Source organism: Quercus suber, unplaced genomic scaffold, assembly GCF_002906115.3.
Source record: "Quercus suber isolate HL8 unplaced genomic scaffold, Cork oak 2.0 scaffold_867, whole genome shotgun sequence".
Taxonomy (NCBI): domain Eukaryota; kingdom Viridiplantae; phylum Streptophyta; class Magnoliopsida; order Fagales; family Fagaceae; genus Quercus; species Quercus suber.
In genome coordinates this window covers 164,484-184,955 of record NW_027070297.1, presented here as the reverse complement: position 1 = coordinate 184,955, position 20,472 = coordinate 164,484, and the positions used below count along the sequence as shown (strand labels likewise).

At 35.3% G+C, this 20,472-nt stretch overlaps 1 protein-coding gene across 2 annotated transcripts; it reads left to right on the top strand.

Annotated features, from left to right (window-relative positions):
- Window positions 1-1,097: 1,097 nt before the first annotated feature.
- Window positions 1,098-12,653, top strand: LOC111983935 (uncharacterized). 2 transcript variants are annotated; one of them, XM_065767938.1, is made up of 11 exons: window positions 1,270-1,382; window positions 2,378-2,656; window positions 3,058-3,184; window positions 3,589-3,675; window positions 6,934-7,019; window positions 7,099-7,314; window positions 9,719-9,903; window positions 11,200-11,358; window positions 11,468-11,548; window positions 11,642-11,696; window positions 12,086-12,653. In XM_065767938.1, the coding sequence occupies exons 4-11, from the start codon at window positions 3,591-3,593 to the stop codon at window positions 12,293-12,295; spliced, it is 1,077 nt and encodes a 358-aa protein (XP_065624010.1). In that variant the 5' UTR covers window positions 1,270-1,382; window positions 2,378-2,656; window positions 3,058-3,184; window positions 3,589-3,590; the 3' UTR covers window positions 12,296-12,653. The 2 variants fall into 2 exon arrangements, with proteins under 2 accessions (XP_065624009.1, XP_065624010.1); XM_065767937.1 differs by lacking the exon at window positions 2,378-2,656 and having other exon boundaries at window positions 1,098-1,382.
- The last annotated feature ends 7,819 nt before the right edge of the window (window positions 12,654-20,472 follow it).

Genomic DNA, 20,472 nt, shown 5'->3' with positions numbered 1-20,472 from the left:
AAATTTAATTAGATTTAGACTCCTTAATTTTTGCATTTAACTAGTGTTGAGGTCCAATAACAATATATATTTTAAATTTATTATGAAAATATCATGACATGACATTCCTCCTATTATTATTATCGTAATAACAAGCTATGATTGGAGTGATGTTCCTATTATTGTCAGTGACATTATTAACATTTATATAATATTTCCACAATTATGAATAAAGTATTTTGTGCATATGCACGGATACAATTAAAAACAATCATAATTACACGGTTCAAATTATACTTTTTTTTAAAAGAAATTTAAATTATACATGTTATTAGCTTACACATTTGTTTTAAATTATACATTTCTAAAATATGTAATGGTTTCTTTATATATATATATATATATATATATATATATTGTGGGTGGGGGGGGAAGTCCAACTTTACGTAGTAGTATATAATTTAAATTTCTTAAAAAAAATATAATTTAAACTGTATAATTATGATTATTTTTGATTGTATCTGTGTATATACAAAAAATACTTTATTCATAATTGTGTAAATATTATATATATATATATATATATTTTTTGATTGAGGTGGAAATTTTATATTAATGTTGATAATGTCACTGTCAATGATAGGAACATCACTCCAATCATAACTTTCTTTTTTTGGGAGACTCCAATCATAACTTGTTATTACGATAATAACAATGTGAGGAATGTTACGTCATGATATTTTCACAACAAATTTTAAATTATATATTGTTATTGGTTATTATAAATAGACAAAAAAATAATTTAAATTATAAATTCAAATTAGAACTAATAATAACTTAACGCATATAATTTGTTGTAAAAATATTATAAAAATGTTATAAATATAACACTTGTCTAACAAATATTGCGAAAGTTTGTTTTTTTTTTTTTTAGAAACAAATATTGTGAAATGCAAACAAAGTACAAACAGTTCCATCTACACAGAAGTCAACGGTTGTGATCTACTAAACTACTGAACTTGTTCACAAAGTTAAAAATCGTACGGACTAAATTAAAGGAGGTACCATAACATAGTACAAGTAGTTGTATTATAGCACAACCTCAAAGCTTAGTGCTCCAAATCCGATTGTCCTTTGTCCCCAAAGCATCTTGAAGTACGAGGCGTGCTTCGAAACAAAATACCTCGTAGGTCTTTTTTTTTGGTTTAGGATTCTCAACGATCTCTTCCTTCTCTGTCTGTCTGTCTGTCTGTCTTCCTCCAAAATTTTCTTTCTTTTTGGAGAGAGAGAAAATGTCTTTAACATGTGTGAAAATGTCAGAAGAAGTGTGGTTAACATGTCTGACTCATGCATTGTCCACAGAGACCGAAGAGATCATGGGCCTTCTGCTTGGTGATATTGAGGTTCGTTCTTTCTTGCCCATTTTTCAAATTTTCAATTTTTTTGGGGTTGTGTATGTGTTTTTGTGTGTGTGTGCTGTGCTCAGAGTTTAAATTGCTTGGTGGGTTTGGAATTTGTGTGACTTGGGTTGTTTTCTGAAATGGGTTTTTGGAATTCTAGTCATGTTTTGGATTCTATGTGGAATAATGTTGAATTGGACTGTTGGGCGTTTGCGGAATTTGTGAATGAGAACTGTACCTTTTGTTGTTTGGCAGGAAAAAACTGCATTAAAAAAAAAAGGATAACTATTTTTGATATTTTTGAGAACATGACTGTAAATGAAGTGGAGAGAGATTTGGGTTACTGGGTTCTTCAAATTCTAGTTCAGTCTTGATTCCAATAAATGCTTGTATGGAGTTTTACGCTCACATGAAAAATGTGGTTTTCAAATTTCGGGGTGTAACTAGAAATTGTATGTGTAGATAAAAATTCAGACTTGGGACTTGCTTAAAGTTAATTTCATAACTCTATTTTATTTGTTCTTTTTTTTTTTTGATGGGATATTTTATATGTTCTTGATTGGCTATGTGAATGATTATTTTTGTCTCACATACTCATTTGGTTATTTTCTAATCTTTATATGGTTAAAATCTTGGCTAACACCTTTAATGAAAGGATGGGAATCTTTGCTCCATTAATATTTATACGAAGAAGTTTCTCCATTGGAGGAAAAAAATCATGTATAAAAGTAGGTGACTGCAGCTTTCATGCTAAATTTTGCTAACCAATCAGGGTATTGGCTTGCTTTTCTATATTTTAGCAATATACATAATGTGCTTGCTCCACTCTGATAGCATTTGGGGTTAGTCGAGTTTGAATCCAATACACTTTTCTATCCCACTGGATTCCCGTGCCTCATTGACAATGGTCTGTTTAAGGACATTCATGATTCATGTTTCGTTCTATCAAGACAATGGGGTAGAATTTCTTATACACTTGCAAATCCGTTCCATTGTAGGGCCTTCTTTAGTGCCATCCTGTCCTGCCAACGACAGTCTTGGCCCTCCACTTTGATCTCGAACTTCTAGATGTCAAGCTCTAGTGATTGTGTGCCTCTGTGTTGGGTTTGTTATTACATGATGTGACCCAAGTTTGGTGAAAATTATAGGTGGAACTTCTTCAGTGATTTGGCCTGAGGATTTAAAGGGATCTCCAAATATATGATTTCTGGATCTTCAAATATCATTGACTTGATCCTCCAGTTCCATCAGCATGTTGATTTCTGCATCTGGCAGAGGTCTATGTTAAAATATGAGATTTTCTCTGTTGAAGAATTTACAACTCTTATTTAATCAATATTTAATGATTCTTAATCATTTTCAGCTTTCTTTAATCAATAATATTGTTTCTGACTATATTACCAAAAAAATGTTTCTGATTATAATTTTGGGCATTTATTTTCCGTAGACAAATGGTGCATGTAATTGTATGATCCACAGTTGATGGATCCGGATCTTTGAATTTTTGAATTGGCAGGATTCAAAGTGTTGTGAGTTAAAGATGCAATACTTTAATATGGGTTTGTTAATTGATGTTTTATTTTTTGTTTCTGTTTCCTACTTTCCTTTCTAGTTTTTCAATTTTTGTCCTTTGTTTTTATGTTTATGATAACTTTAATTCTGATGTTGGGAATTTCAGTACTCTAAGAATGGAAGTGTAACTGCACTAATTTGGGGAGCGTCACCTCAAACAAGATCTGATCGGCGAAAGGACCGTGTGGAGACTAATCCTGAACAGTTGGCTGCTGCATCAGCTAAGGCTGAGATATCCTTAATTCTTCTTTATGTGCTTAATCAATCTGCTTCAAATTATTTGTTTCATAGCGTTCATATATATACCCCTTCTGGTTTTCAAACTTGGTATTGTTGATCAGTAAAACTAGCTGTGGCTTTTTTCCCATGAGTACCATATAATGACATTATCTAATGATATGTAATTTTGAAAAATGTTTTATCCAAAAGGAAAAATGGCTTTGTAATTCATCAGATGAGTTCTGCCTTTATTATCTGGTCAATACCCCCACCCCCCCAAAATAAAATTTTCCTGGTCAATCATGCAAACACGATTTGCTAAAAAATGGAAGAGCCATTTTGGAATATTGGCTCCATGCATGCTAAGGGAATGACCTTCACATTTTATATGACATTGTGCACTTAACCCTAGAGCACAGAATGAGCACATTGACTGGAAGAACAACAAGAGTAATTGGGTGGTATCATTCACATCCTCATATTACAGTTCTTCCTTCTCACGTTGGTAAGTGTTGACTATCTACAACATGTTCTTGATTTTATTTCTTTCAATCTTGTAATCCATTATGTTTGATGTAATTAAGAAGTTTTGATATTTGAGTTTTGTTTTGCTGATTGACATAGATAATTTCTGTTATTGCATTATTTTTAGATGTCCTTTTTAATATGTGGATTGCTGAAACAGAGATGTTAACTAAGGTCCATCTACAATTACCATCAACATCTAAGCAAAAAACAACAAAAAGATGATATTATAACAAAATATCCTAGCATAGGAAAACTTTTGTATATGTTTTCCTATTATGTCCTTTATGCAACACGAGAGTTGTGCTTTCCTCTAAATGAAAAGGAAGTTGATACTTATCCTATAATTACTTTCTACCATAGTATTTCAAATCAGTAGCCAAGCTTTTTAAATTAGCTATTTCTCTCATTCCATCAAAACCTGTGCAACTAACAGACTTCTTAACATAATCAACACACCCACTCAAAATCAAACATCCAACAATTGAATTTTTGATTATGGGTGGAGTTGCAGTTGTTTTAGGTTTAGCTTACTAGCAGTAGAACAGAACAGAGTTAAGGAATATTTTAAGGGTAAAAGGTTTTGGGGACCATGGGAATCATGGAACACTAGATGGAGGAAGGAAACTACTGTATCTTTTGGAGCATTTTCTCACTCTAATAATACAAGGCTGTTACAATATGTAGTTTCTGGCTGACTTACATGAGTACTGATGCCCATTATAGGTTTAATTATATTTCTTAATGTACTTATCTATAATAACAAAAAAGTACATTAAGGAAAAGTTTTGAAACAATGCATCGCATTCTTAGAATAGCAAAAGACATTAAAAATCAAGAATATGATAGGGTGTCAGCAAAGCAGGAAAAGCCCTAAGAAATTAAAGATATGCAGTGTGATAAACTAAGAAAAGGGGAAGGGGGGGGGGGGGGGGGGGGGGGGGGGGTGGGGGGGGAGGAGGGGAGGGAATTGCAAGTAGGGGGAGTTGTTGCGCTTTATATGGGATTGTTGGGACCCAACCAAAAGACATCTTAGGTGGGAGGTGAGGGAAAACAAAATCCTGACTGAGTCCCACATGGCCTAGGTAGAGGGAGTTGTTGTGCTTTATATGGAGGCCTTAAACTCTAATTGGTAAGAGGCCTTTTAAGACCTTGAGGGATGAAACTGTGTGTCACTCCCAAAGAGGAAAATATCTTGCTAGTGATGAGTTAGGGTGTGACAGCAAGCCTCTTTCTCTAGTTAGCGGCCAATGAGAGGTAGTGGTGCAATATCACTTTAGAAACTAGATGCTCCAACATTAGTTGGTTGTCCAAGTTTATAGAGAAGAGTTGTAAATAGTCTTGAAACAAAGGATAATCTGAGCTTTTAACTAGGCTTTGTTTGGCAAATGGCTCTACCAGTTTGGGCAGAAGGTAACCATTAATGGCAACTGGTTATTGCTGTAAAATACGAGGAAGACTGGGATAGTGGACTATGAGGTAGTCAGAAGTACTCATAGATGCAGCCTCTGGCTGAGCATTACGGCAGACTGGGATAGATTTGCGGGTTACATTTAATATGTGGTTGGGGATGGGTTTAGACTAAAGTTCTGGCATGATATATAGTCTGGGATTCAACTGTTGAGGTAGTTGTATCCAAAAATGTATTCTATTGCTCTAGACAAGGATGGTTCTGTTCATTCATATTTGGAGATAGTAAATGCTGATACAATCATGGAAAATTCGTTTTGTATGAGCTTTCAATGATTTGTTGTTTGATGCTTTGTACCCTAATATACCAAGTGGTGAGGGTTAAAACTTAAAAAATGTTTTAGATGGAAGTTGATGAGTAATGGTAAGTTTGATGTTTGATCTTACCATAAGGCCCTAATAGTTTTCAATGGGGTAAACATTCCTTGGAAGAGCGTCTGATGTTGCTCCTAAGAAGGCAACATTCTTAGTTTGGACAGCAAAATGTGGAAAGAATCTTACTGGTGAGAATCTTATTAGGAGAGGTATAATATTAGTGGACTGGTGTTGCATGTGTAAGCAATGTGGAGACCATGGATCACTTGTTATTGCATTGTGTGGCTGCCTCCCATGACCTCTCCCAGACTTTGCAAAAAGAGCGACCTTTGTGCATTGGGTATGACTTTTTAGTATTTCCTATGTTTGAAGTTCATTGGGTAATGCCTAAGAGAGTTGCAGAAGTACTTTTTGGTTAGAAGAATTGGTCTGACAAACATGGTAGCTCCTTTGCTTGGAATATAGTTTCCCTATTCTGACGTAGGCAATATGGAGGGAAAAGAATAATTGCATTGTTAATGGTGTGGAGGTCTTAGTTATTGAGTGAAAATCTTTGTTCGAGTGGTCTTGTATCCTTGGCACTAGCAACATGAATTCGCTTGTAGATTTTTTAGATTCAATACCTTTTAGATTATACTCCCTCGTCCCAACTTTTTTGTCCTATTTGAAAAGTCAAACTTTTTAAGGGAATATCATTTATTGTCTTGTCCACTTTTTAAAAATGTATAAGTTTCCAAAACTACCCTTAAAAAAATTTATCAAAAAATTGAATTAGTAAATTAATAGGGGTATAATAGGAATGTTAGTAAATTAATGACTTTTATTTTTAAAATCAGGACAATATTTTGGGACATCTCAAAATGGAATAGAGGACAAAAAAAGTGGGATGGAGGGAGTAATTCTTTGTCTTTGTAATTCTTTACGAGAGTTTTATGCATACACCATGAGTACATTAAGCTATTCCCTTATCAATTACGGTTATTAAAATAAAAAGGATAATCTGAAAGATTAGAATTCTCAATATCCAATACCCTTGTATTAATGTAGAGCAAATGCACTGGTAGTTCTTTCCCTTGAAACTCTAGCCATCCAATTTTCTTATCACCACTTCCATCTACAACTTTTCAAACAACCATCCTACCTTTCTGCTTTACAATTTATAGAACTACATGTGAACCATCACATCTATACTACATACTTACCCTTCTGTTTTATAACCAATGTAAAAGAATGATGCCTGATTTGCATCTCAGGTCTATGGTTTTCTAATTCACCTTGTTTATGATTATATTAACCTATGCTTTTGAAGAGTTGAATTGTGAAATGATTTTCTACTAATCCATTCATTCTCATGTCTAGATATCAGATGTAGAATTGCTTATCAGTAGACATGCTGCTGTTATTTTTGGTCACTGGAAATTAATTATCATTATGCTTTCTACTACTTTTGCAGATGTGCGGACTCAAGCGATGTATCAACTTCTAGATGCTGGGTTTATTGGACTGATATTTTCCTGTTTTAGTGAAGATGCAAATAAGGTATATTTGATATATATGGTATTCAGGAGGTAGCCCTGTAAACCTGTTTGTTTGTCATACTTATGTGGAGTAATTTTAGGTTGGAAGAATCCAGGTCATTGCTTTTCAGTCCTCAGATGGGAAGCAGAATAATGTGTCAAGACCTATATCTCTTTCTCCTGTAAATAGAAGTTCAGTTATAGATCTTGAATCATCTTTAAGTTCCTCAGAAAATTTATCAGCAAGATCTGGCTCTGGAAGGGCAGAGAGCCCTGAACTAGACACTGGTGATTCAAGAACAGCTGCAGCAAATAAGGTATAAAATATAAGTTTCTTTAAGTGGAACTTAAAATTTGACGTATTTCTTGATCTGGGCAATGGAGCTCTAACCATAGAAATGTTTTTGCAAAAATGTTAGTTATTTAAAATGACGGTGGATTACGTATTTGCTTCATGCTTACATTTTGCGGAAATGGATGAACATTTGAAGAAAAAGGGGTTTCTTGTGCAGAATTTTGTTCCCTGCGTGACTATGTTTCAGTTGTATAGTGCATAGATAATATCATGAGTCTCTCAGACATTGCCATCATTTAATTTTATGTGTAAAACTAGGTTTTATGCCCTTGTTGCAGGTATCTAGCAATTCCTAATACTGAGAGAGACAGAGTAAAAAAAGATTAGAAAAAAAAAAAAAAAAAAAAAATATTTTTTTATAAGTAAGCTTTGGTCCCATGGGGAGGGGGAAGGGGAGATTCGAACTAGTGACCTCCGCTTAATGAGGCGTGGTCCCCAGCCAATTGTGCTGCCCCTTGAGGTTTCTTATCTTAGGACTTCATATATACAACACTGGTGTGGCAATGTTTTAGTACCTTTTTAATGAGTTTGTTTGATTGTATGGTTAACCAATAAAGCTGGGGTACTTTTTTATCTGGGGAAAAGTACACAAAACCCCCTTGTGGTTTATTTGTAAAACATGAAACCCTCCCTGAAGTTTCTAATGTAACATTTAACCACCTTGTGATATTGTTTTATGTGTAAATCGTTAAACATCTGTTAAAATAATGGTGAGTTTATTTTAGACTCTTTGCACTTGTATCGCTAATCTTTTAGCTTTCTTTTGTTTCTTTCTATTTTTCAAATCTCTGTATACTTCCTGTATATGCTTTTCCAATTTTAATAAATTACAATTACTTATCAAAAAAATAAATGGTGAGTTGCTCATGTAAGGACACATGCCCATATTTAGAGTTGCATTTTCATGTAAAGCAATAAAACAAGGGGGTTATACTCAAAAACTAATGGTTTACACATAAAACAATTCCACATGGGAGTTAAGTGTTACACCCAAAACCTCAAGGGGCTTTTGTGTTATTTGAGGAAACCACAAGGGGATTTTGGTGTATTTTTCCCTTTTATATAAGAAAATAAAGAATGCATTCCTAAACAAACAGAGATGCATACCTGAGATAAGTTTTCAAAATTTATCCAGTTACAAGTTCTTCACAAATTTTTAGGAGTATTGGTTATAATCACAGTCTATCTTATCTTCCTTAGATTATTATGTGTAATGAGTCAACCTATTTTGGTAAAATCATTCAGGGGTACTACTATTGCAATGTTGCCTCTTTTGTTGAATTGAACCTGCTTTCAATGAGAGTTACTGTCTCTCTTCCACTTTCTCATCCCTGCTATCTTCCTATCACCTTTAAATAGAATTGTAGTAAATAATCATGAAACTATATAATTTTGCTAGAGATGGCTTTTTATCCAAACTTCTTGTTCTTAGGTGCACATTTGGCTAGGGAATGGAATGACACAAGTACATATTTGAAAAGTGTTCACTTTAAATATTTAGCATATTTGAGATTTTCTAAAAGGATAAATTGCATTAAGAAACCCGGAACTTTATGCTGTTGTACTAAACCCCCTTAACTTTTACTTTTCCCTGCCAATTTGGTGCAATGTCTTTTGACACTACCAAATAGACTCCCTCTGTCAATGCTCCATTCATTTGTCAATGGAGAGATCACATGGCTCTTGTGTGCCTAAGAAAACATAATACCTCACTCACACTTCATATCATCACGAGTCCTAGCTCATTGTGATTTCAATTGATTTTGATTAATGAAGTGAGCGAGGGATTTTAGTTTTTCTTAGGCATGTGAGAGCCATGTGATCACTCCATTAACAAATGAATGGTGCATTGTCAGAGGGAGTCTATTTGGTAGTGCCAAAGTTATCGTACCAACTTGGGAAAAAAAAAGGTCAAGGGGATCTTTGTTCAATTCACCCATCTGAAATGGTGAAGTTTTGCTTTCTTTGTTGCTTTGTTTTACTGATGCTGAAATTGGAGTTAGTGTACTTAGGATGTGTGTGTGTGTGTATGTGTGTTTAATTTTTTTTTTTTTTTTTGTTTGTTGAAGTAATGGAATTTCATTAAAAAAAAGTGCAAAAAAAGCTATTCTAGATCATGGGGAGTATAGCCAATAGCAAAGGAAAAAAAAATTATATGTTAACATTACTATAAATTGTTCAATTCCATGAAATTATACCTTCAGTTATCTCTCTCTCTCTCTCTCTCTCTCTCTCTCTCCCCCCCCCCCCCCCCCCCCCCCCTCCCCCCCTTTTTCTCTTCCTGTGTTTATGGTTTATATGTGAGGGTGATACAGATTTTTCAATTGTCAACATATGCTATGAGTAATCATTTTATAATTGGCTAGGGTGGTGGAAGATCCTCGGAGTTGGGGGTTTTCTTTGCTAATGCAGATGCCAACTATCTAGGAAGAGAGAGGATGGGAGGAACCCACCGTGCTGACAGTTCAGACAACATCATTGTTGATATAGACCCCATGGATATGTCAGAAAGTATGCAAGAAGCAATGCACCGTTCGAATTTGGAAATGAGGTATATATGAGTATGTACTTGATCACTTGGCATCTTTTTTTATTCTTACCTCAAGTACTGGTGTTTACAAACATGATAATGCTGTTCATTTGTTTAAAATGGTAGAGTTCTTTAAATATGCAGAAATTTTACAAGGTCATGTCACATTCAAATTTAAACCTGTTAGATGAGAAATACATTTTTCCCATTCTATATTATGCTATTTTTGTTCGTGGTACCTGTGAATTCAAAATTTTAAAGCTGTCCTTGTCTACTATTTTCACTGTGCGAATGATTGGTGCCCCATATTAACCTGGTTCAGCCTGGAATTTTCTTCCCTGAAAGATTGTGGGGAATCAGGCATCCTGGTGCTTTGTCATATAGTTTAACCTATTGCTGAACTCCAGCTTTCTGCTGATCCACTCCCTTCAAATGTTTATAGAAAAGTAAAAGAGGACTCTGTGGACATAAAATATTTGATTTTACTAACAGCTGCAATGGAGAATGAAACAAGAAACTTTGCTGCAGGAATGTCGTACAAATCTTAGGTAGGGTTGAAATGGAGCAAAACTCCAAAGAGTTAGAGTGAAGATAACTAGATAAGTCATTTTGTTCAGATTTATGAATATAGAGATTACAGGTCAACTCCATTGATTGTACTCACATTCTAGGTCAATATAATTGCTCACAGATGTTCATAACTATGCATGCTGTGGTTAGAAATTGAGAGAGACTAGCTCAATCAAGTAATTATACGATAGATAATACTGGTGATTAAACTTAAATGTATTACTAAACTACCCATTAAGCACATGAAAATACCTGTAGTGCACCATGAATTCTACAAAAATGAAATGGCTGAAATACGCGAGATTTAAAAGTTCTTTGCTGATTTTATGTCCATTTTTCTTGCAATAACCTAGTTACAACTCACTGTGAAGGAATAGAAAGTTTTAACTCATTGTGGTTTTTTTTTTTTTTTAGTGGAAAATTTTGTTTGGGCCTTATAATGTCTTTTATTTATAAATATTCTATATTTATTTTTCCTTCTTTTTATTTTTTTGGAGGGGGGGGGGGGTGTTGAAAGAGAGTGCTCTATGCCAAATTCTAGATTGGTATGGCTTGGGTATCTTCCTCTCTTCATTTGTTTTGGGTTGTTTGTTGTGTGTGTATCAGTGCATGTCAGTGCCTGTGTAGCTTGTATATCTGTCTGTGTTTCATTTCACATTCAATGTTTTTTTTCTAATCAAGTGGCTTATCCTGTCTGGGGATGTCAAAAGGCACCTTAAAACTTGAATTGCTTTTGTTTTCTCTCAGTGGTGCAGAGTATGTCAGGAAAGAAGTTCCTCTTCATGTTTTGCCGTCATCTTCCTTTGTCAAGCTTGAATCCCCTTTAACGTCATTTACAGACTTGCAGCGTGTGCTATATGAAGAGGAGCGGGCAGCATATAACCAAGCCATACTGCAAAATATGAGGTGATAAAGTGATATGCTGCCACTTGTTATCATGACCTGTGCTTCTTATTTTTATAGTGGTTTTACTAATAATTTACTATTTATTCTAAATTTCTTACATTTTTCATAGGGATGGGAAAGTGCATCCGCTTTCTTTCATACATCATACCTCAACTTATCAGGCTTCCTTGTGCAAATTAATTGAGTATTGGTTAGAATCAAATGGCCACCACTTTTTGAGTTGTTTGTGCCTGGATTTTTTTAATTTTACTCACTCTTTTTTTTTCTTTGTAATCATATGCAGTTTAAGTCCAGCCATAAAGGCACTTCAGGACCGCTTAAAAGAGAATGAAAATCGGGTATAGAACAAAACTAACTATGTTTCATACAGCAAGGATGCTTTATTGATCTTGTAGCAAGTTGTCAATTTCAATGGAATTAGGATTAATATGAAAAATGTTTTGATCTCAAGCCATTTTGAAGTTCCAATCTTTATCTTCATGAAGTGCTATTTCAAGTTGTGACCCTTTGTTATCCATTTTAGCAAAGCTTGTCCTCCTGCTTCTTGGACATTTGTTGTAGGGGTTTGTACATAGCACATATATGATGATATGGCAGGTTCCATCCATTTGGTGCTATAGGGTGTAAAGAACCTTGCTAATAGATCATTATTCAGTTGCTCATTACATTAGTAAATTCATTATCAATTTGCAGTTTGTGTATAAACTGACCTGCTTTTGCTCAACAGTTAAAAACGCTGACCAATGAAGCCAAGACTTTGGAGACAGAAGCCCTTAAAGGGGTTGAATCAAGTTCGGGATCTCCTCGTCAAGCTCCTTCTCATGGTCTCCGAGGAAATACTTCATCTGGTCATAGGGATTTGTATAGTCCAACTGAGCCCACGACCACAAGGAGTGTTGCTGGTTCTGGTAGCCGGAGCAGAAAGGGTTATCAATGAAATTCCAGAATACAGCCTCTTCCCAATGTATGTTGTAATGTAGTGTTTAAATTGTAATTCGAACTCCAATGAAGATTTTTGGGGTTTAGTTTCTTGCACAAATGAGTGTGTATGGAATGTGTTGTGAAAGTGGCATGTTAGCTCCAGAGATTTCATTTTTTGTGTTGGATTCTGGAGTCAAAAGACATTTGTAAAAGTAGGATGCAAATTATTACTAAAAGATAAGATAGAGAGAGAGAGAGAGGGAGAGAAGAAAAGTACAATGCAAATTGCATCCTAATTGTTTTTTGCACATATAATACTATAAAGTTCAAAGAAGTTAATCCAAGTATGATGGATATGATATTTCGAACACTAATTTTGTTGACCATATTTGAAGTTAAGCACTTTCTAATTATATCAATCAGATTCATTATCTTTAAATGGGGTAATTGCCGAAATTACAACCGTGGTAACATTACTTACCAAAAAAACGATGGATACATTGAAATGTTGAATCATGAAATGCTTGTATTTAACAAAATCATGATGGGTCTATTTCATTTTCTCATTCAAGCTTATAAATTAATACATTCGAATTCTGACAGAATATATGAACACGTAAACATAATTTGTAGAAGATGACTGAAGGCCTACCTAAAGTTAAAATTTATTTTTATTTCAAAAAAGGTTTTGATTTCAAGCATTATGATGCTGCATCTAGCACAGCACATTACTTCATATCATCAAAGGATTGAATGGTTTTTCGTATTTTCAACCAATCACTTGGCTGAAATCATGGTGTATTAATGTGAAGCAATTTTTGGTAAATACAACGTAGGGATATTATGAATTATTTGTAAATTCTCTAACTGGCCTAGGCCAATGTGTCCATGTCTCTGTCTCATACTCTCAGGATGAATAATACTTAGGATGGTAATATTACAAATCGGAAAATTGTTAAAATTACTACAAATTTTACCAAATTATTTTGTCTATTATAAATTTTATTATGTAGATCCTTCCTTTTATATATATATATATAAAATATAAGTCTTATAGATTGATGTGTCAACCTTTATATTTATAAAAAATAAAACAAAAATTGATGTGTATTTTTTACTTATTTATTATGTTGTTTATATGGTACTAATAACATTTCATTTTCACAACAATTTTTTTTTATTATAAATAAAATATAATAATTTTATTATTTATTTTTTAGAGAAATAAAAGCTATGACTGTAAGAAAGAATTTATACTAGTAACAAAAATTGATGTGTATTTTTTACTTATTTATTATGTTGTTTATATGGTACTAATAACATTTCATTTTCACAACAATTGTTTTTTTTTATTATAAATAAAATATAATAATTTTATTATTTATTTTTTAGAGAAATAAAAGCTATGACTGTAAGAAAGAATTTATACTAGGATTATGATTATTTTCGGTATCATATGATTCTTGGAACAGGAATAAACTAGAACGTGTCATGCACCAGTCCTTGACTGATGATAGGTAAACTCTAGAATTAATCTGTTCTAGATATTTTTATCTATTTTGAAATGGTAACCACTGGAATTGAAGAGGAATAACTTGGTTATTAGAATCTTGAGATGGTTTCCTGGGAAATGCAATTTGAGGAGGAAATTTTGATGCTGACTGGAAAGCTATTTTGAGCTTGAGACATGACATTACTTTACTATTTCTACCCACCTTCTCCACAGCATCACCGAAAAATACAGGCCATCTTCAATTTCTAATTATTAGATTTCGAATTATGGAATTCCATTTGTTTTTAAATTCAACTCCAACCAAACAAAAACAAAAACAAAACCGACTATAAACTCATTTTTTCAAGGGGCATAGAGAAATTGGGTCAATCAATCAAATGGAAGCAATCCCTCATTTCAAATTTTATAAGCCAAAATTAATTTTTGATATCTGAAACGAAAAATTTAGCCTCTTGATTGCAAAATAAATAAACAAATAAAATTGATGCAGTTGGTTGCAAGCACATCTTGCAATAGATCCTATAAAAACAAGGTGTGAATTTCAAACAATGGTGTAGTGTTAGCTATTGGCGCTCTGAAACTAAAGTCAGAACTCAGAAATCAAACTTTCTTTATAAAAATTTCAGAGCAATGACAAGTAATTTTAGGAGTTTCTTATGCAAAGTTGTTCCATTATTTATTTTTTTTATTTTTATTTTTTAAATTTGCTAGTGGTAAATGACAAGTACTGACTTATAACCAACCAGGCATAATTCCAATCTCAGTTTTCAACATTTAGTTTTTATATATAGTTTTTTAAAACCTCACTTTTCTCATATTTTCTTACTTTTTCAAATTTTTTCAAAATATAAGTATACTTTAGGACACTTTAAAAAAAAAGTTTTTAGCAAAAAAAACTAAATAATCTATTCCTAAATAGATACTAAATAGTTTCTAAAGTCTCATGATATCCATGAGATCTTGAGTTCAAAATATCTTACTAGCATCTTAAGACCACTTTAAGAAATTCCTCTATAATAACTCAAAAGTACTACACATGCCTAAATGAATAGTCAAAGAGGTTTGGATACTCTTGTTTATAATAATAATAATAATGATGATAATAATAATAATAATAAAACAAGACATAATTCACAAGGTGTGATTAACCAACAAGACCATAAGTTGGATCAATCCCATGGTGTTCTTTCTTTAGTTAGTCTCAAGACTTTGCTGGACTCAATGGATCCTTTGGCTCTTTCTCGTGCTTTACTCAGGTATTACTCGATTTTCTCATCCAATCTTACAATTTAGCTTGCCCTTTTCCCTGGGGTATTTGTAGTTTGCTCAAAGTTTTTGTCCAATTCAATAGTTTGGCTACCCTTTCCCCTAGGGTTTCTGTATTTTGTAAAACTTTCTCGATGACTCCTATGGTCTAGCCTACCCTATTTCAAGAGTCTATGCAGTTCACTTTCTCTAAGGTTTTTGTATATTGATTGACTTTCTCGACCACTCTTATGATCTAACATGGCCTGGGGCGAGGCTACATCGATCCTTGGATTCCAAGGCCTATCTTGTTCCTTGAATTTTCTCATTTTAAAGAACGTTTTAGACTCTAACTTAAAATTTGTTGTCATAGTAAATGATAAGTAATGCATGACTTGTAATTGTCTCAGGCATCACGAGATGTCGTTAAACTCGATGTTGGTTACCCTTGTCTCCACCGAATTGATACTTGCCAAATCGAATTGTGAAAACAATATGTCGTAATAAATGTGGCTAGAATAACATCTTATGAGTTTTTTTATTTTATTTTTTATTTTTTTTTGAGAATAACATCTTATGAGTTACTAGAGTATATAAGTATAAATGTAAAATATAATGAAATAACTAACATGATTCGTGTATATATATATATATATATACTAACTACTATATTTTAAGAGGCATTTTGGTGGTTCAAAATGCCCTTATTTCCTAAATTTGAACCCTAGCAGAGACAAAATTGGAGGACAATCCGTCAAAGTATCTCTAAACATGACCTACAAAATTGGACTACCTTCCTATTGGTTTTCATATGGAGCTTCAATTGTATTCAAAGATTTGAACGGTTAACTTTCCCATATTCTTTCAATCAATTTTCAATTTTTTATTATTTAACTTTGCTGTTTCCTTACTCCTAATCTCACTTTAATTTTTTTCTTCTAATCCCACGGTTTCATTTTTCCTAATCTCACACTTTTATTTTGAATTACTAAGTTGCCCGTGCGATGCATAGATAATTTTGTGATATTTTATGTAAAACGGTTTTAGAGAATGTTGTACATATATGATATTAAAAAAGTAAATTAAATTAGAGTAAAGAAACATAAACAATTTGAGAAATTAAAAATTAGTTTAGTAATTTCACTGCACATTTGTCACATTCTCAAGGTAATACTAATTTTAAATATTAAAAAAAAAAAATCATGAAATCAAAAAATAGATACAAAAAAGTAACAGGACCATGAAAATCAACTAATTTGTATTGTGTTCATAGATTGCATACTATGAAATGAAAATATCCCCAACTCTCCCTCCATCTTCCACTCATCAATAGTGTGACATTAAGACATGGTATAGGCAGATGCATATACATTTGTCTTATAGATGATTTAAAATCATGAGAGAATATGACTTTACATTGCGCACCAAATATTTTCTCTCTACTTATATATCCAAAACAAAAACTATCCAACCAAATTACCCAAACCAAAATCATATTTAACCCCTAATTTAAAAAGAAAAAAAAAAATTACCCACAGGGGTTTTACTGGCTATAGCCTCGGTCCATCATATAGCAGGCCCAAGGCCCATGCCGAGGAGCGCAAGCTATTTCTGAGGAGAAGGGGGAAGCCTATTCTCTGATCCACGCCGAGGATACCTTGTCCTCGGCCTGACAAGAGTGATTTCAGGGAGTGGCTAACCCCAAAGTAAGCTGTCACTCTCGCATTTAATGCACTCAACTAACTCTGGCCGCATTAATGGAGAGGTAACCCCTTGGCAGGATAACGTTGGTCAGAGTGAGCCACTTGAGTATCGATAAAGCCTCTGATGGGATGGACGACCAGAAAAAAGGCGAATAGACAATCAACAGATGGAAGCAAAAGATAGGAAGATAAAAACTATAAAAGAAGAGCTAGTAAAGCCAGAATGAGGGGAAAAAAGAAAGGCCTCCTCGGCCACAGGCCGAGGAGCATTCCCTCATTTGTAAGAAAACACTTAGCCATTTTTAAGAATAAGTTTGGGCATGGTGATCAACGGCCAGCACCTAAGCCTGTCAGCCCACTCTCTATAAATGTATTGTTTGGGCTTGTTGGGCTGAAAACCCAATACTCATTCAAATTGAGTCCTTAACAATTGGCGCCGTCTGTGGAAGGATTAGGGTGCTGGCCGGTGCACCAGGTAAACGTTCCAAGTTCTAAGTATGTGTTTTAACAGTAGATCTGAATAACAAGGTTCTAAGTTCTCAAGTGTTTGTTTTACGGTAGATTGGAAAAGATAACGTCCAAGTTATAAGTATTTGTTTTACGTAGATTGATAAGATAAGGTTCTAAGTTCTAAGTATTTGTTTTACAGTAGATTGAATAAGATAAGGTTCTAAGTTCTAAGTGTTTTGTTTTACAGTAGATTGAATAAGATAAGGTTCTAAGTTTTAAGTGTTTGTTTTACGGTAGATTGAAAAAGTAACGTTCCAAGTTCTAAGTATTTGTTTACAGCAGATTGAATAAGATAAGAGTTCTAAATTTTAAGTATTTTATTGTAAAAAAACAAAAAAAAAAAACAAAAAAAAAAAACAAAAAGAAAACAAAAGATCTTGATATTATTAATTCAACGTAGAAAAATTACATATTACAATCAGAGGCTCAGATAGGCCTGTGTTACAAGTAATTTACAAGCTAATAGCCACCTGCTATTCCTAGCTACTCCTACAATCAGAGGCCCAGGTGAAGCCGCCCAAGGGAAAACTGGCCGGAGGGAAGTGTCAACTCGTGCTTTATTTGGCACTAAGAGAATGGGAGAGCTTGACACAAGGTGGAGGAGGTGAAGGACAATCATGCCCTCAGGCCCCCAACCACTCCCTCCTCGGCTGGGCAGAGCTGAAACAGAGAGAGGAGCAACGCAGGGGCTCGGGGGACCTCCCATGATGTTCCCTCGATTCTCTCCGTTTCTCTCAAGTGTTGGCCGTTGGAGACGGCAACACTCGAGCACCGCCCATGAGGTGAATTCGTGCGCCTTCGTCGGGGTGGTGTGCTCCGAGGAAAGACGTGAGGTTCTCCAACAACGTCCCTCTGGGATACCTCGAGGGGTACCATCAGGGTTACGCCTAGACTCTGCCGCACCGAAAGCCCAGTGGGGGCTGCGGCCATACCGGTTTTTTTTTAGTCCCGCGACAATTCCGGCGGGGTTGTTAAAAGGGCATGTAAAGTTGCAGGAAAGTATTTTGCTCTGTTTGTGTTGAGAGGTTCATGGGTAGTGGGGAACCGTCCCTTACTTTATATAGGGATGGAAGTTTGGTGAGAGTTAATTCATGCAGAGTTCGAGGAGGGCATTATCAGCGGGGTCAGTAATGAAATCGCCAATTTCCAAGAGACCACGGACGGTTGGACTCGTGTCAATTTACAAGGACAGTAATGAAGGCGCGTTTCGTGCACCGGAGCGTCAAGCGCGGAATACGAACAGACAAAGGGCGCTTCATAAATGAAAAAGATGGGGGCTCGAGTTAGAGATGAGATCATGCCACGTGTAAAAGATCCTAATCTGACGCAAAGAGTAATCATCTCAGTAAAGCGATCTAGGGCAATCCTAATCACAAAAATTGAAGTGGTAGACAGAGCAAGGTATTGCATGGTCTCGGCGGACCCTAAAAACTATGGTGAACTAATACAGCACACCGATTATATCAATACTTACAAAAATTGAAGTGGTAGACAGAGCAAGGTATTGCATGGTCCTCGACCCAAACCTATGGTAAAACTACACACACCATTATATCTGGGTACTGAACAGAACCAAGGTATTGCATGTCCTCGACCCAAACCTATGGTAACTAGAATAGTTACAGGAAAAATTGAAGTGGTAGACAGACCAAGGTATTGTATGGTCCTCGGACCCAAACCTATGGTGAACTACACACACCGATTATATCCAATACTCAGGAAAATTGAAGTGGTAGACAGAACCAAGGTATTTGCATGGTCCTCGGACCCAAACCTATGGTGAAACTACACACACCGATTATATCAATACTTACGAAAAATTGAAGTGTAGACAGAACCAAGGTATTGCATGGTCTCGGACCCAAACCTATGGTAAAATTGCACACATCGATTATATCCAATATTACAAAAAAAAAAAAAAAAAACAAAAAAGAAACAGTGGACAACTGACGTATTGCATGGTCCTCGACCAAACCTATAGAAACTAAATAAGTATTATGCATTACACCGGTAGTATATGGTCTTCGGACTCGAACCCATAAGAAAATAACTGCTCTGAGAAAAGCCAAAGCGTACTCATGTCAGGCGATAATACAACCCTTCGGTTTATTATTTGGATGATAACAGATGGTCCCATGATGCCAAACTCCAGAATGGAATACAAATATTGAGTAGAATACAATAGCAAAACAAACAATAAAAGTATCATTAAATGAAAGCAAATCTTCAAGTATTCGATTCAAAAAGAAAGTACACACGCTCCCCTACAATGCCACTAAGGCAGGAAATGAGATAGTATCAAAGGAAAAATAAACAAAGCTATCCTAGGCCGTATACTAGTTCCTTCAACTCAGTAGGTAAATCAAAAAGCTAGGGCCAAAACTCAACAGCTACATCTCTAAAAGTCCGTCGGAGGACTGGCCACGTCTTGGGGTCTTTCCTGACCCGGTTTACGACTTCCCCAACGCTATCGGGGTTCGACTTCTCAGGATGGTTGATCAATTAACGGAGCATCCTCGGCGGTCTTGTCTTGACTTTCAACCGATGGTAAGGAAGACTCCTCCTCAGGAGCACAGGCGTAACCTCGCGAATGGCAGTAGGGTAATATACCCTATCTTCCCTTCTAGATCAGACGAGGCATCAATCCCTGCTTGGTTGAGGGCTTCATGCCAAGTTTGAGAGCAATAATGCCTGCACACAGCAGGAACTTGAGCCCGAAGGGTGGCTTCAGTCTTAGCCACCCCTTCGGTGAAAGCCTCTTCTTTTGCCTCGTCCACAGAGCGCTCAGCGTCTGTTTTTTGCAAAAATTGCCTCGTCTCTGGCTCTCACAGCCTCGTCCCTGGCATACTCGGCAACACCTTTGTCGTGGATTGCTTTGGTCAAACTCCCTTCATGTAGGAAATGTCCTCTTTGGCCTTCTGTAATTGACTTTCAACCTCTTGCAAGTGGACAGTTTGATCCTCAGCTTGCTTCCTGACCACGGCTAGGTCAGAAACAGCAGTATCCCTGGCCTTTGCCATTTCTGCAGATCCTCGGTCGCCTTTTTCAGGTCGGCCTCAGATCTCTTAAGAGTTTTAGCCGCTTCTAGGAACTTATCGCGCTCTTGCGCCAAGGCGTGACTATGGTCGCCAACCTCTTCGCCCAACCTAAAAGGGCCTGGATAGCCTGCCAGCAAACAAGCAGCTTTATAAAGAGAAAGAAAAGTACTAAGCAACAAAAATT